A 16,888-nucleotide genomic window follows, 5' to 3' on the forward strand; every position below is an offset into this window, starting at 1 on the left:
ACATCTAGCATTTAATATTGAGACAGTTGTAATTGCTATTGTGTTACACAAGAGTTTGAAAATTCTTTTTGGGAAAATGAAGCCTGGGTCAGATTTCTGACTTAGGATCTCAGTAGTGACTGACTTTACACTGCTGGATGTAGTGGCAGATATCTCCACTGCTTGTCAGGGCCTGGTATTGGGAACAGATCATTTCAGTAGAACCTCTCTGTGTGTTTGTAGGACTTAACCCAAATCCACAGAGGATTATCAGTTTTAAGCTGTTTCTGCTAAGATTTGAATGGAATTGTACCATATTATTTGCTTCTATAATGTAGCAATATTACTGCACATATAGTACTAATAAAGTACTATTAACCATAATATATGAATGCAGATTGATGTTCATGTACTGTTACTTTTATGTACTGATGTAAATATATAATGAATATACCTGTAAGGTACATAAGGGGGATGTTTTGATGGACAGAGGCATTGAGACACCTGAACTATAGGGAGGTGTATAGTACTAAAATTTCTATCCATCCACTGTCTTAAAGCACAAAAGATTTCCATAAGTAAGGGAGAAAATTAATTTTATGTACCTTATTCAAAATGAGTTGCAAATCTGGTTTAAGGTCTGTTCTGCAGGCAAGCAGCTGTGTCAGTTACAAAACACAAGAGACTGCCTTTTGTGTGTGTCATGGTAATTACAGTCAAGCAAAAACCTGGAAATACTTGCTGTGCTAATTAGAATTTGGAGTTATGCTTGAAAAAATATCATGTACTTTGAAATCCTGAATGCATTGTCCTGCTAGACATCCACATATTACCCAGACATTATTGTTGCTGTCAGTCTCTTCATCACATTGGCTGTCCTCTGGCAAGCCCTTGTCCCATCATGCTTCACTGGACACCCTGATGTTGTTTCCACAAGTTGTCAGGTCACATTTGTAGGTCCCTGCAGAGAGGTCCAGTCCTGGTCGGTGTTTCTGCTGCAGTTTTTCCTTTGATGTATGGTATGCAGTCAAGGGAAAACTTACTGGCAGTCATTTTCCTCCAGACTGCCTTATCTGGGAAATCATGATGATTTATTCAGCATTTTTTCTTATGAATCAGATTGTCTGGGGTTGATGGAGGAAGATAATATATCAATAAGAACTGTGGAGTCATATGCAGTGGAAATGGATGCTGGTCAAGAGAGGCACTTAAATGCTGTCTCTTCCATTACCTGCACTGCAGTCCCTGCTGACTGTCCTAACAAAATTCTTTAGGTTATTCATGTGTTTCAGAAGTAACCAACATACTGCTGAAAGCTTTGGCCTTGCCAAGATGTCAAAATGACACTAAGGTCTCTTAAATGGCTAAAATACAAATAGCTGGAGGAATGTGCCCAAGTCCTTTGAGTTTTTGAGCAATAAAGTTTGCATGTGAGGATTAAGCTTGGTCCTTATGCACTTTTGCACAGTTTTCTTACAACTGTTTCTCAGTTACAAATATGTTCTGAGTATCAGCATATTAATTTTCAGTGAATTGGCATTGGTTAAGTGATGAAAGTGGGATTTGTAACCAGATTAATTACTGCTTCTTCAATAAAAATGAATTATTCTTAAATTGGGACTTACTTTTGGACAGAGGAATACATGCATGTTAGGAACTCTAGCAGGACTTGAATCCCAGTGAGTTCAGGGGCTGATTAGGAGAATGATTTCCAGACACCAGAGAGACAAACATCAGTAACCTTTCTACTCCTAGCAGGGTTACCAAGGTAGCATTCAAATCCTCAGTAGGTCTTGCTATTATAGGGGCAGATTTTCAGAGGTTCTTAACCCAGCTTCTAATTTAGTGCTGCTACTTTAAGCCCACAGTATGCCCAGGCAAACGAGGCTAATAGTGGGTATTTACAAACCTGGGGCAGCTTCCACCAGAGCTGTTCTTTTGAGAAGAGACAGGCAACTTTGACATTAACTTCTGCCTTTTGCAGCTACTCTGTTTGGACACCTTTTAATTAAAATCTAAGGAGTGTTCAAGCAGTCACTGATTGCATTTGGCACTTCTCATGTAGAGCTCACCCTGCTGTGTGCTGCTCTGGTGTATTTTAGCTTTGGATCAATGTCCAGCACGTTTCCTCCTCTACATTTTCTTCAGATGTCTTGGACTGGCTGACCTGGGACTTTTGGGACACACATTCTGACATGAGAACACAAATATTTAAAACACATCTGGTACTATTCAGTATGGTAGTGAGAAGTAATATACATGCTGCTGCTTTTGACATATTTGAGGTTTTTTAATGGTTTCTCAGCTTCTTGTGGCTTTTTTTTTTGTGCTACACCTGGGTGACTGCAAGGGAAGTGCAACAGCAGAGTGGACAACTGTGCTCTCACCTCAGTGCCAGCTGTGTTTTGTGGTGAGGCAGTTTGTCTTTGGAAACTTTGGCTTCACAAGCACTGTTTTAAAGAAGATCTGTCCACAGAAGCTGAATTGAGCATCCTTACACTGGGCCTCCCAACACTTCTGTCTGCAGAGGTGCAGTGATACCCAACACACAGGGGGTCTACCTAACACACAGTCAGGAAGGCTTCAAGAGACTTGCATGTACATGGAAACTGGGAATTTTGCCATGAAAATGTCAGAACACATGTTGCATGTATCCATGTTCTACAGTGGTGCAAGGCATGTTTAATGGGCAAACCCAGTACAGCTTCTTTTTCAGAACTGATCACTTCTGGAATTTACTGTTTGATAAATTAGATATTGGCTTTTGCTGTAGGCACTGTTTTTTTAATATGTGCTACTGTAAAACTGATATTATATTCCCTAGAACATTCGATTCTGAGTACAGGGTATAATTACAAAGAAATTAATTTGGCTTTAACAAGTTACTGTCAATATACTTTTTGTTGCTCTTTAGAGAAACAAAAAAGGCCATGTACTCACAGGTTTAAAATACAGAGGAATTAATACAATTTTACAAGGTGAACTCAACAGAGCCTCAGTGATTATCCTGGGTGACTGCTGATTTTTTCTGTTAAGAGAATTTTCTGGGTAAAAATAGATGTACTCAAAGGTCATGATGGATTAAGTCTTAGGAATCTAAAGTAAGAAACTTCTATCTGACTTTGCCAGTCACAACACCAAGGAGTTTTCTTTACAACAGCCCACGAGCTGGTTGCTCACAGATGGCAGACCCTGATGTGCTGTGCTAAACTTGCCGTGTGCCAGCAGACAGGAACTCCTGAGTATGGAAAGCTGAAGCTGCAGGAGGTGGTGCTTCTGTGGGAGTGAAGCAAGAATGTCTGTACATGCACACCTCACACAAAGGGACAGAATTTAGCTGGAATAGGGATGTTTTTTGTAGAAGGATGTCACACTGCTGTAGAAAGGGAGAATGAGTACAGCAGTTCAGCCTAAGTGAACTTCCTGGGAGAACAGGCTTCCTTAGCATTGTCTACAAGATTAGATATTTTGGCAGCACTTTCTACTTCAATATATACTTAAATACTAAGGTTTTTGTATTATTAATAGATTTAAATTAAAACTGGTAGTTTTAGATGTTCCTTTTAGCATGTTGTTTCACTCCCTGTAGAGCTGTTTTGAAAATAAATGCTTGTCTGTATGTTTTCATGTATGTATAAATAATAAATCAACACTGAAATCAAGTATTAACACCATCAACTTTAGAAATTCTTCACATCCATTATTAAGCTTGTGGCTAAGCCATGCTGTCAGTGTAGATGGCAGTTTTGGCCTGGGCCACATTCCAGGGTGGAGCACAGTGCAGGTCCAGTGCAGTTGTGCTGCCTTTGGGGGCACACAGGGCTCACCCTGCTGGAGCCAGAGGCATCAAATATGGCCTGCAGGACCATCAGCCTGGCTTCTGGCCAGAACTATTTACAAGGTCAGTGCCAGTCTGCTGGAAGCCAGGCTGGCCCACAGGCACAAGTCTTATTCATACTGTGCTCCCTGATACTACTGATCATTATCAGTTAAAAAAACCCCTTTGCTCCATCGGTGTCTCAAGTGTCCTTTCTGCCACCTTTTCAGCAATACCTGGCTGATACTTATTACTTGTTGGGAGCTCTGCTATTTAGTTGGTTAATTTAATAATGGTAAAAGTATAATAAATATTTTTTCCTCAATTTTTAAGGATCTTATGCTGTTGATTTTTGGAAAATTTTTAAGTTCCATTTTGTGGTGGTTTGTTCTTCTGGATTTTGATTGTATGTATTTAATAATATTTCAACTTAAATAGGAGTGAAAACTATATTAGGATTTCAGTGAATTTTACAGAAGGGCAAATCATTGGTTAGAGTAAATGAGAATTTTTGGCAACAAGTATTTAACTTGCAAAATTCAGAGTTGCTGTAACTTTGCATGAACAAAACATTTGATGCTTTTTTTTCCTTCTTCAGAAAAAGAATACACTTTTTAGAAAAAAGTTATTTAAATTTTGAAAATTTAAGAATGTATGATTTTTCCTAAGAAGAGATCTCAGAAGAATGTGATATGGGTGGCCCCAGTCCTGCAGGTCAGCAGTGCTTGTGCTGGTTATTTCTTCCCCACATTGTTCCTGGATGCTGTTCATTGCAGAGGAACTTCAGACTCCAGGTGTTTCTGGACTATGTGCCAGCAGTATTGCAGGAAGTGCACACTCAGGTCCTGACAGGTTTCTGTTACTCTCAGTGCCATGAAGAAGCTGTCTAATGATTTCTTCCTTTTGCTGTGACCTTTAGGGAAGGACTGGTACCTGGTGCACGTGTCACTTACTGTGACAGACGTGAATGACAACGTCCCTGAGTGGGCCATGGAGCCCTTCCCCTTCCTGGCTGTGGTTTCCCCTGAGGCTGCAGGAGGGACTGAAGTGTACAAGCTGCTTGCTGTGGATGCAGATGAAGGGATCCATGGAACTGTAGAATATTTTCTCTTGGAAGGTAAATTTTAACCCTCCCACTCCCTGAGTATTATGCCTCACTATTGTGACTTTTTTAGCCTCAGCTTTCCCTTCCTCCTGCAAAAAGTTCATAAACCTTCACCTCTGTGTGTGAGAAAAAGAAACTTTTATTGATGTATGGATAGATTTCCTTGCAAAGTTGAGTTCTTGCCCATTTATATCCCTGGGTATGATGGGGAATGGAGCAGTCAATAATCCCAAGGCTTTGGCAAGGGGTGGGAATGAGGACTGTATTTATGAGACAGGCTGTGGAGGAGTAGTGTGTTGGGTGGAGAGGAGGGTTAATGTTCCTATCCCTTGTGGGAGTCACGCTTCTGGTTCATTTGTAACAAATTTCTAAAGGTCTGGGTTGTGCAAAGCTTGTACAAACTCAGTGAGAGTATTTTGTGTGTCTCCTTTTAAGAAACTTTAGTAATAGTTCAAAAGTGTCTGAGCAGATGAGGAGCAGCAATACCTCTCCAGTGGAGAATTTTCTGATAAGGGATACTTGGGGTCAAGAAACAGCAAAGTTTTGGAGGATAAAAGAAAGATGGAAAGAGACTATTCAGAAGAGCCTGGAGTGACAGGACAAGGGGGAATGGCTTAAACTGACAGAGAGTAGGTTTAGGTGGGATGTAGGGAAGAAATTCCTCCCTGTGAGGGTGGGGATGCCCTGGCACAGGGTGCCCACAGAAGCTGTGGCTGCCCCTGGATCCCTGGAAGTGTCCTGGGTCAGGCTGGGCAGGGCTTGGAGCAGGCTGGTCTCGTAGGAGGTGCCCCTGCCTGTGGCAGGAGGTAGAATGAGATGGACTTTAAGGTCCCTCCCAATCCAAACTATTTTATTATTCAGTGATAAAGAAGAGTGATAATTGTCCAGAGAATGAAATGGAATTTTGAAATGCAATCATGAATGATAAATGTAATGACTGATATGTAAGTTCTAAACAAACTTTTCAACCTTAGTGTGCATGCTGATCTTAAGCCAAAGACAACTTGGGAATTGACACTGTATTCTCCTCCTAATTTTAATCAAATAAAAATGTTCTCACTGATGGCAATTTGCGGACATGTTCCTTTCAGGTGGTGAAGACAGGTTTGAGGTTGAGAAGGACACTGGCTGGATTAAAACAACAGGTTTGCCACTGGTGAGGGACAAGGAGTATTTGCTGACTGTACTAGCAGCAGATCAGCTTGGAAGCAGAGGATCCCCAGCCTCTGTTTCTGTAGTTGCTGGATTTCGGCCACCACAGTTCACCAACATCTCATACTTGGTGTACGTTCCGGAGAGCACCCCGCAAGGAGAACCGTAAGTAACAGCTCACAGCAGGGCAGGGAGCTTGTGTCCTGCTTTTGACTTCTCTTGGATCTCCCCAGAGCCTTGGTATTGTTTGTGAATCATAAATAAATACTGGGAGAAGCAAGTTAGGTCTCTTAATAGAAATGATCCTGACACAGTTTGATGTTGTAGTGTTTTAGTCACCCTTTTACAGGGAGAGGTGCTATTGAATAGTTGTGCTTTCTTACTTTTTGAAATTATATTAGAAAGGTAAGGATTAGAAGTTGATTGTTTCTTAGCTTTCAAACAAAATGCAGAATACAAATTAGCATTACTTCATGGAGAAAGATATCCTGAGTGAAAGAATATATTAATTTTACATGTCAAATTTGGAGAAGTGCCTTCACCACCAAGAGAAAATTGGAAAAACAAAGATTCTTTTTCCTGTCTTCAACACAATGACAAACTGAGCTAAAATGAAGATGCCACAGAACTTATTTTCCATCCTTTGTATTCTCCATCCTTTGTGGAACCATGTCAATTGAAATATCACAGAAAATGTTAGTAACATAAGTCCATCTGAATACTCAGTCCTTTCTTTTCCAAACTGTTTTTTTCTTACAACAAATGTTTTCTCTTCCACTTGAATCGAGAATACTTTTGTCCAGTCAATGTGTTCCTTCTGTGGCAGTTCAAATATTATTAATATTATATTATCTGTGGTGCTAATGTTGAGTCTGGAACATTCAGTTTTATAGTGTCCAAATAACTAAGGACTGTTAAGATTTAAAACAAAATCTTAGTAGAGAACAAGTTGTTGTTTTTTTTTTTAAACTGCAATAAAATTAAATTGCACAGGCATAAAAGAAATGGAATAACTGCAAAATACTACAATGTCTAACAGGTACCTGTTGTCTTGGGTTCAATAATGTTTAGAATTAAAAATAAAATTATTCATAACTTTTTTATCACTATTAGAAATAGGTTTACACACCTTAGATGATAGTAGATTAGTCAGTTGATCAAATGACTTGGTAATATCCAAAAGGAATGAAGTATTTTGTGTGGTTATTACACCTACAAAGGTTTGAATATACACAATGAAAGTGTGACAGTTGTTTCTGTAATGTGTTGTCCAGAAATTGGACCAATTACCCAAGAATGCAGGTATAGTGGTTTGGTTTGCCAAACCAGAACACAGTTGCTGTCATGCACTGAATTTCTGGGTTTGGGATTTCCTAATTAGAGCCTGATTCAAGGCTGCTGCTGAGCAGAGGATCGTTACCAAACCTTTCCCTTCCTTTGGTCTGCCTGTCACACCAATAAGCTACAGCTGCACAGGCAGCCTGAGCTGAGGAGGTACAAGGATAAAAAAGACAATAAAAGTTTTCAGTTGGGTTGTTAAATGTGCTCCCAGCATGGCCTTGAGATTTTCAGTACTGGCAGGAGAGGAGAGGTGGCTTGAACATAGGGCAGGGAGTTGGAAGGAGAGCAAAATAATTCCTGTTGGCAGGAATGCAGTCATGCACCAGCTGAAACTGCCTGTGAGACCTCAGCACAGGAGAATAGGGGAGAAAAGTGAAGAGAGATAATGACCCACAGCAGTGCTGTCCATTGGTTCAGTAGTGCACCAGAGGGAAGTGAGGTACAGCAGCGTGGCAATGCAAGGGGGGGAAAAGGAGTTTGCACAAAATGAGTTTGTGTTTTTTGACTGTAATTGCCACAGGATCATGTTGGTGTGTTCTCCTGGGAGATGCAGTTCTTTTTCCTAAGAAACGTTCATGTTAAAGCAAAAGAATTTGAGGAATTAATTTTCTGGCTTAAATCCTTTAAAAATATTTAGTTTTAATTTTCTTCTTTTACTTCTTGTTGTGGGTGTTTCCACTTGAAGGCTTTAAACACGTTGCACTTAGTGGAAAAAAGATAGTGTCAGATGAGCTAAAAATGTGTGTCCAGTGTAAGCTGTAACACACACTGCTGATAGGGCCTGGCTTTTATCCTTTTGCTGTTATCTATTGGAACTTTAGGATGCTATGACTGCAGCAAACTTACTGTGCTGTTATTAAAACAAATCTTTTTCATCTTGCTTTATCTTTTAGTTTCCTGCCTGAAAACCATCACTACCACAGAAGGAAGTTGAAGTAGGCAATTCAGTTGCAGCAAAATTTAAATCCTCTGTTCCTGCATTTTTAATCCTTACTGTGTTCTGCTTCCAAGAATCTTTATCTGTTTAACCCCAAGGTGATAGAAGCACTGTGTAACAAAATGCTTGAATTTGGTGTTTAGATACAGCTGTCACTGACTTCACTGAGGATACCTCTGAGCAGACCTGCAGGGTTGCACCATCATTCCTGATATGCATTGCTTTTGTCATATTTTTCAGAATGTCGTGTTATGTCCTTGAGTCCTCTCTTTTTATTTCTTTTAATGCAGCTTTCTTACAGTCACTGCTGTGTCATATCAAAAGAAATCCCTGAGCTACAGTTTGCTTACTAATCCTGGGGGTCTGTTCAGCATCGATGGGGCAACAGGAGAGCTCAGTCTGACTCGGAGTGTGGATTATGAAGGAGACCCCCACCAGTTCCTCCTTCTGGTCAGGGCAGAGGAGAGTGAGGAGCAGTTCAGCACTGCTGCTGAGGTAGGTGTTCCCCTCCAGCAGCCTGGCTGCATTTCCATTTTCCTTCATCCTTTGGAATCTGGACACATTCACCAGGAGCTCCCGTTTCCCCATGCTGACTGTTTTGCTGTCCATTTCAAAAGTCTTTCTCTCTCTGGGGAGATGTTGAGGAGTGGTTTGGGTACTCTTGGATTTCACTCTTGCAGATGCTCTAAAGGCCGTTCCTGAGGAATCAGTATGCCACCCTATCATAGATCCCAAGCCTTATCTGGTAACACATGGAAATGGGTGTGGCCAAGCCAGACATGAGGTTTTGTCTTACTCTACTTTCATCAAGTATGAGGTACATTTGAGATTATTCCACTCTGAAACAAAGACAAAGCAAATAATTACTTGTTTTGTATCAAGAACACAAAGTGAACTCATAAAAGAAGAAAGTAATAAAAATTCACTGATATTAAAAGCTGATGGTTTGTGGTATTTTAGAAAGCTGTTTGACAGCAGAAATATTTCCTAATATAGTTATTAGAGTTATTTGAATTCAGAGATTCACTGAGCTAGGAAAAGCATACTATATGAGTTTGTTCATGCTGCAGGAAATAAGATAGGGAGGTGGAGACAGAATTATTAGGATCAAGTGTGAGGACACAGAGAGACAGGAAGCAGTATGCCAGTGTAACAAACACTGGCTGTAGCACACCAGAGCCCGATAGTTTCAGCTGACCCTTGTGTACTACAAGATGAAGAATGGTAAAATATGACTCAAAAGAGGATTATGAGATGATTTTACAATATGTTTAGCCTTGAGGTAGTTTAACTTGTACCTGCTTTACACTGATACAACCTCAATAGTTGAGAGAGCAGCTCTAGTTCATGCACAGCTGCTCTGCAAGGCTCGTGGAATGCAGCTCTGCTTGGTGCTCTGTAATGCAGAATGCCTCCATTGACTGCATGAGGTGCAGCACGAGCCCCAGAAAGGCTCCTTTACACACTCCTTACTGCTGGGAGTGTAAACTGTGGACTCGTATTTGACACAGGAATAAGAAAGCATTTGTAAAGATGTTAGAGGCAAAATTGTATCTCTTACTTGGTTTTCCAGAACCATAGAATATCCAGAGTTGGAAGGAACCCACAAGGATTGAGTCCAGCTCCAGGCCCTACACAGACACCCCAACAATCCCCCCCTGTGCCTCAGAGCATTGTCCAAGCACTCCTTGAGTCCTGTCAGGCTTGGGGCTGTGATCACTTCCCTGGAGATCAGTTCCACTTACATCTGATTTGTGCTGCTGTAATTAAATTCAGAACTTGGTCTTAGAGATTTATAATGCTAAAATGTAATATGCTTGGCAGAAGAGTTTTTAGTGTTACAAATCACAGAAGTGTTGCAAGATAAGATAATGGAAAAAGGGTGCTTGGCAAGCAGATGGTGCATTTCCCTTTAAACTAGTAATAAGGAATAATCAATGGAGATGAAGGGTGAGTGGAAAACATTGCTGCAGGGTCAGGGGCTTGGCAATTGCTAGTATCTTGGAATGTAATATTTCAGTGGCACTCAGCAGAAAAAGAGCAATCTAAGAAAAATGTCTCATCCTATAGCTGCTGAAGACTTCAAGGATGTTTTTGGGAAATTCTTCCGTGGGGTATTTCCAGAGTACTGAGGTCGTTCCCTTGATTCACTTTGCTGTTTAACATTCCCCTCTTCTCCATTAAGGTTTTGGTTGTAATCACAGATGTGAATGATTGTGCCCCTGAATTTCATCAGTCGATTTACAGCAAAGTCGGTGTTCCTGAAACAGTTCCTATGACAACTGCACTTCTCCAAGGTTAGTGCTCCTGAAGCCATTTATTATGTTCACTGTATTTTTCTCCCGTGAACCACTTAGAATTCAGTTCAGAAAGCAAAATTACTTGTCCCAGTGTGGGTTGTTGCAGCTCTCTGAAGGCAAATGACACCTTGTAGATTCATGTCAGAGTTATCTACTGGTGCCACAGCCCAACCAATTTTGGAGGACAGGAATGCAAAGGAAACAGATTTTCTTTGTGGAATTTTGAAGTATCAGAACTTTGTTGTGGCTGGTATTACAGCAGCAGGCTCATGGTAGCAGTCTTGCTACATTTTTTGAAGGAAGAGAGTGATCCTGGATCAGAAGTTATGGACACCGCAGCTCTCCTTCTCTGCCTGTCTCTGAGAGCCCTGTGTGAGCTTGCTGTAGCAGTTCTGCTCTCTTGCATTAACAGCTTCTTGTACACTTTAACTGTTCTGTGTGAGGTTCTGTTTGGATGCTTGACAAGAAGACTTTGCTTCTTCCCAGGTAGACCAGGAACTTGAGCTTCAAGTGGTGGTGCTCTGTAAAATGTAGCAAGAAAACAAATCTGTGTCTATTAAACAGATGTACAAGGGCCTTGTATTAGTCTTTAACCCTTACATAAACTTTCTCTAAACTTGAGGGGGGAAAAGGAAATTCATCTGCTGGAAAATTGCTTTTCCCTAGTAAATAGGCTTTTATAACCTCCTAATTGTTCTGCTTAGTGATTTATCCTGTACTAATGGTAGTTTATTAGTCACTGGTCTGGTAGCTGTGCTTTTAGCATAGATTTATGTAGTTATGAATAGGATCTGACAAACACATAATGGGCATCAATTGAATAATATATGTAAATGTCTCATCTTTAATTTCCCAGTGTATGATCTGAGTGATTTTGAGTCAGCAGTGTAGGTCAGGTGGACATGAGAATATACTTCTCTCTGTGGGAATATATCCTTGATGGTACAGGACTCTAACAAAGTCAAGATCTAGCATCTAAATTCTCCCAGGGACTTAACTTTTGATTTTAAAAATTCCTTATTTTTGAGTAAGGGTTAGTTCATTAAAAAGCACAAGGGACAGCAGAGTTCTTGACTGATTTCAAACACCACATACCAAGGCAAATCCCTCCTCAGAAGTAGTAAATGCACTTAACATTCCAATTCACTAACTTGGATCTACACAATGCCTTTCTCTTCTCTTCTCTTCTCCCAGTGACAGCCACTGACTGTGATTCCAAGGAGAATGCCCAGCTGCTGTATTACACTCTGAGCCAAGACTTCAGCATTACTGCTCATGGCACTGTTTTCCCTGCCACACGGTTGGACTATGAGCGCCCAAACCACCTCTATGAGTTCATCATTATGGCTGTGGACCAGGGGGAAGAGCCCAGGACTGGCACAGCAACTGTTAGGATCCATGTCTCCAATGTGAATGATGAAGCACCTGAGTTTTCTCAGACTATGTAAATATATATTCTTCAGACTCTGTTATCTTTTACTGTTGCTTTTTGTATTTTGGTTGCATGGCTGATCACAGAATGGCAATTGGCTTTGATTCAATCCATGCTGAGAGCTAGTCTGACAAATGTGAGGTGATATTATGACTCTGTAACTCTCAATTAAAAAAAGGTAGTATATAAACAATATATCTTATTACATTTTAAATTTATTATTATTTATTATATCTCTTTTATGCACTTTTATTTTTTCCAGTGTCTGCCAAAAGATATGGTGCAATAATTTCAGATTATGCAGTTCAGGAGCATCCCTCCACAACCAAAGGAAATCAGGCAGAAAAAACAGGCACCAGAGTTGTTGCCATCAGCCCTCATCTAGAGACATGGGGGAATTTTGCCTTTTAATTAGGCAGTTTAAACTTAGAGTCAACAGTCTGCATCCTTGGTTTATAGCTGTCAAAGAAAAATGCTTAGATGACACAATCCTAAATGGCAACTGAATTACAAAGCCCACAAGATAAGTGCCATTAAGTGGAGTTCACTTAATTTCACTTTCCATCTGCTACAAACTGTATGTATATATTTTTTCTTCTAAATACATGTAAGCACTTTTCTTCCATATCTGGGACTCGGCAGCATCCAAAGCAATTCCAGAAGTGCTAAAAACTTGCAGTGATGTTAGAGGCTTAGTAATGGAATTTCCAGTCAGTTTCTGCACCAACTTCTACTCTTAAAAGTAGAAGTTGCCCAGAACAAAACCAAAGCAAAGATTTCAGTGATGTTAAGCTTGGGGTTTAGCTGAACAAAACATCAAAGCTTTCTGACAGTCCTTGTTTTATGTGCAGATAACCTCTGGCTTCAAAATCTTGTGCCTTTCTTTCTTTTCTAAACATTGCTGAAAAGATATGACTTGGAAATTTTGATCTTTTGGAATTTATTATTGGATTTATCTATATTTTCAGATAAACCAGGTTATGTTTCTCACTCTTCCTATTTTTAATTTAATTTCTTTTATTATTCAGAGATATTGAATATTTATCTGCATCTGTTCCTAATATTTGAATCAGAAGTGAGTGATACTATTTAAGATGCTGTAAACATCTCTAACAAATTTGAAACAGAAAACAAAACGTAAAAAAAATCCCTGTCAGCTCTTGTACTTAAAGTTTACTGAAGAATATGATTAAAATTAATATTATTTGAAATTACCAAAACTTCACAAGAAGTTTTTCTGTTCTCTGTGCAATAGCAGGGAAACTACTCTTGTGTGTATGTGTAGATAGGCATTGGAATTGAATTCATCTCCTGGAATACATATTATCTCAAGGTTTTTTTTAACTAGGCTTTGATTTTGCTTTATCTTTCCTGTTATGAAAAAATCCTCAACCCAGAGGTAAATTTCAGACAGAACTTAGTTGAAATTTTCCATGAAATGGAATCATTGTGAACATATGTAAATTGGGGCCTGTTGAGGGACTGTTTGCAGTTAATGTTGTGCTCTGTGGCAGACTAATACAAATCTAGGTGATGATGTTGTCCTTCTAGCCCTTTGTTCAAACAGATTTACAGCCCAGTATAAACTCATGATTCCTTGCCATGAGCTCTCTTTCATCACAGTTATTCTTTATCTCAGTTAGGAAATGCTTAAGGCTACCACTCTCTTTCATGTTGTCAGTTTTTACTTTTTCTTTTTTAAGAGATCTCTTCTGATCTCAGCTCTCCCTGTATTTCATGTAAAAAATTATCAGTATTACTGTTCATTTGCTATTGAAATGCACAGTTAAGACAGTATCTTGAGGTTTGTGACTGAGCTAAACCAGAATGATTTACTTCTCTTACTCCATTGCATATAAAACTGGGGGAAGAAAAGAAGCTGTTTCTATGGAGGTTTCATGGAAAACGCACAAATCTCTACAACAAAAGCGAAGGAAAAGGTTTCCTGTGCATCCATTTTCTTTTCCTTTCAATTTTTTGCTATTCTCAGCATCTGGCCAGTGTGTCCATAAGCAGTCTAACCTAGTGGTGCATCTGTATTCTGGTGGATCCAGCCAGCTGCAGCTCCTCTTACAGCTGAGCTTTGGGGTATCTCCTGTGGACAGGCCTGGTGGGTGCTTAGTCTGCCACTGCTCAGTGCAGTCAGATAAAATAATAAATGTTTGGGACTTTGCTAAAGCAGGGGGCTTTTCTACTCCAGAGAGCATTAAGCTTAGGCTGATAATGCCTCTTAAGAGCTTACAATGTCAGTGATGTGTCTGGACTTGAGCAGAGATTTTTGTAAAACTGACATTATGCACATATCCTCCACATCTCACTCTCATCTTAGTCCTGCTGGGGCAAGGACTGCACTGAAAGTCTTTTGAGGGCTTCTGTCAGAAAGTGCTGTGATGGGAACTGCTTTAATTTAGCAAATGTTAGCCTGGAGTCTGTGCATCAGGAAGCTCATTTTTTTCAACTAAAAAAACCCACGTGAATTCTGCATTTAGCACAAGTCTTGTTGCACAGCTCATCTTCAAGGCTGTTGAAAGTTTGGAGGGAAATATGGGGGTAACAACAGAAGGATGTGGATGGTTGGATAGATCATCAATGTTATAATTTCACTGCTTAACAAAAAAGCATCATATCAGTATAATTGTATTAGAAAGTACCAATTCCTGCAGTGCCCTTTGAACAGCTAGTTAGTAGGTGTTGTAAAGCTTAGTTCTGTACATATTATACCCTGGTTAAATTAATGAATTTAATTTAACTGTGCTGTTGTCTGGGTTTTTTAACAGCTACAGGAGCTTTGTTTCTGAAGATGCAGGCCCAAACACACTGATTGCCACAGTTAATGCTGTTGATCCTGATGGAGATGGTGTGACATATGATATTCTGTCTGGGAATGAGAGAGGGAACTTTGTTATTGACCCTAAGAAAGGTAATTGTGTATTAGCTCTTTACTGCTGTGGTCCTAATGTTGGTTCTGTTGTGATGCACTTTGAATTTGGTCTTATTATCTGAATAAACTGAATAGCATATGCTATCTTTGAAGCTTCATTTTAACAAGTGCAAGGGAAGAATGCCTATACTCTCTTATAAAGATAAAAAATTGTATAATTTCCTCAAATCTGTGTATAATTGACCTCTCTTACCTGTTCAGTGTTTGCTTTCAGTCAGTAACTTAATAGAGGGCATTATTATAGATAACAGGTACTTTAAGAGACAGTGAATTAATAGAGAATGTTATTATTGATAACAGGGTGACATTCCAAAATGTCAGACAAGTATCTGAATAGAATTTAATATAAGAAACTGGACATCTGGGATTTTAAATGAGGCTTTTCCCACCCCATACTTGTGTCAATGTCCTGATTATGCTGGTGAGAGCAAACATTTCCTGGCTGGACTTATCAATGTTGTGCTGACACAAAATGAAGTGTTTGTAGGTGGAATGAGACCACCACTGTTTTATTTCAGTGAAGATAAAAGTGCATAAAATCTGAACTAACCAAGTATATTTTTCATTTAAGATTAGTCATTCACATGACTGGTGTTGTTTAGCCAAGAATACTGCAGGCATGAGAAAAAAAGATGTGTGGAGAAATACTTTGCAGTTTAAGGCACTTGTTCTGAAATGCCAATGCTCACATCTTTTTAGTTATTTTCAATAGTCACATATTTTCAAAACATGAGAAGAAAAAAGGGTCCCACCACATTGGTGTCCTCATTAGGAAAAAAAAAGGAAATAAGTGCACAAACACCAACATCTGAGTAGGTTGGCATATCCCTTTAAATTAATAGGATTTATTTGCTGTTGATTGCTTGAAAAAACAGAAGAGGATGTTTTGAGATTGAAACAGGCAAACAAATTGAAATCCCATTGAAGGATTGAAGTAACTTAATTAACTTCAGTTAAACTGCTTTGTATTTTGAACTGCAATCAAAATCTGAACTTAGATTTTCCAAAGCAGAAGCATTGAATACATAGGAAGGAGCAAGCTGCCCTTAGATACTCCTTCACATTATTTCATAGAGTTCACTTAACATGAAATTTTAATTTCAATGCAATCATGGTTTTTGCAATATTAATGTAAGAATCTGAAACATTCCCAAAAATACAGTCTGCGGGTAACTTGCAAGCATTGAATCATGACCCTGAGTTTACTATGAGCTCCTTCCCTTCCTTTCTGACTTAAAAATAGAGTTGCAGGTTCCAAGAGTTAAATTTCTACAGATGCTTGGGCATCTGAAGAGGAACAAAGGTTTTGAAAGTGTCTAAAAGCTACAGCATTAATAGACATGACACTTCTGAAGACCTTTTTTGTGAGAAACAGATTTTTTTGGTCAGAGCATTTCAACATTTGATTGATAGCATCTCTTGGGATTAGCTCCACAGTTTTAATATAGAAAATCAAATATAGGTACATTTATACTTTTTTGCCAATTAGTTCTATAGTATTTGAAACTTAACTTTAGGAGCATTAGCATTTTTTCTAAAACACTTTTAGGCTGTTGTTGCTGAATAAACCAGTAAAGGTTTATAGAGTGGCTTAGAGCAGTTTCTTTTCAGGAATGATGTCAGGGGAATAGTCTGTACCCTCTTGTAGAAATGTGGAGGCACTGTGGAGAAGTGTCAAAGATAAGTGCTGCAACTAAAACAATACATTTTCAAGCAAATTTAGTGACATTGATGCTGTGAAAATACTCTGTTGTGATGACAATTGTGATTATTCCTGATGAATAACAGATGTGATGGATGGTGGAGCAAAAGAATGGCAGCCCCTGTCTGCAGGATCTCAGGCAGCTGTGGTGCCCTCTGCATTTGTAGCACCTCTTTCTGCCA

At 39.4% G+C, this 16,888-nt stretch overlaps 1 protein-coding gene across 1 annotated transcript in view; it reads left to right on the top strand.

Annotated features, from left to right (window-relative positions):
* The window catches only part of LOC118691203 (neural-cadherin-like), a 62,168-nt gene that overhangs the window by 10,250 nt on the left and 35,030 nt on the right, over positions 1–16,888 (top strand). The window contains exons 2-7 of the mRNA XM_036390315.1: positions 4,716–4,913; positions 5,993–6,218; positions 8,622–8,826; positions 10,517–10,628; positions 11,826–12,075; positions 14,841–14,983. Coding sequence (XP_036246208.1) covers positions 4,716–4,913; positions 5,993–6,218; positions 8,622–8,826; positions 10,517–10,628; positions 11,826–12,075; positions 14,841–14,983 — 1,134 coding nt within the window. The remainder of the gene's footprint in view (positions 1–4,715; positions 4,914–5,992; positions 6,219–8,621; positions 8,827–10,516; positions 10,629–11,825; positions 12,076–14,840; positions 14,984–16,888) is intronic.

The sequence above is a fragment of the Molothrus ater genome, chromosome 12 (genome assembly GCF_012460135.2).
Source record: "Molothrus ater isolate BHLD 08-10-18 breed brown headed cowbird chromosome 12, BPBGC_Mater_1.1, whole genome shotgun sequence".
NCBI classification, from domain to species: Eukaryota; Metazoa; Chordata; class Aves; order Passeriformes; family Icteridae; genus Molothrus; species Molothrus ater.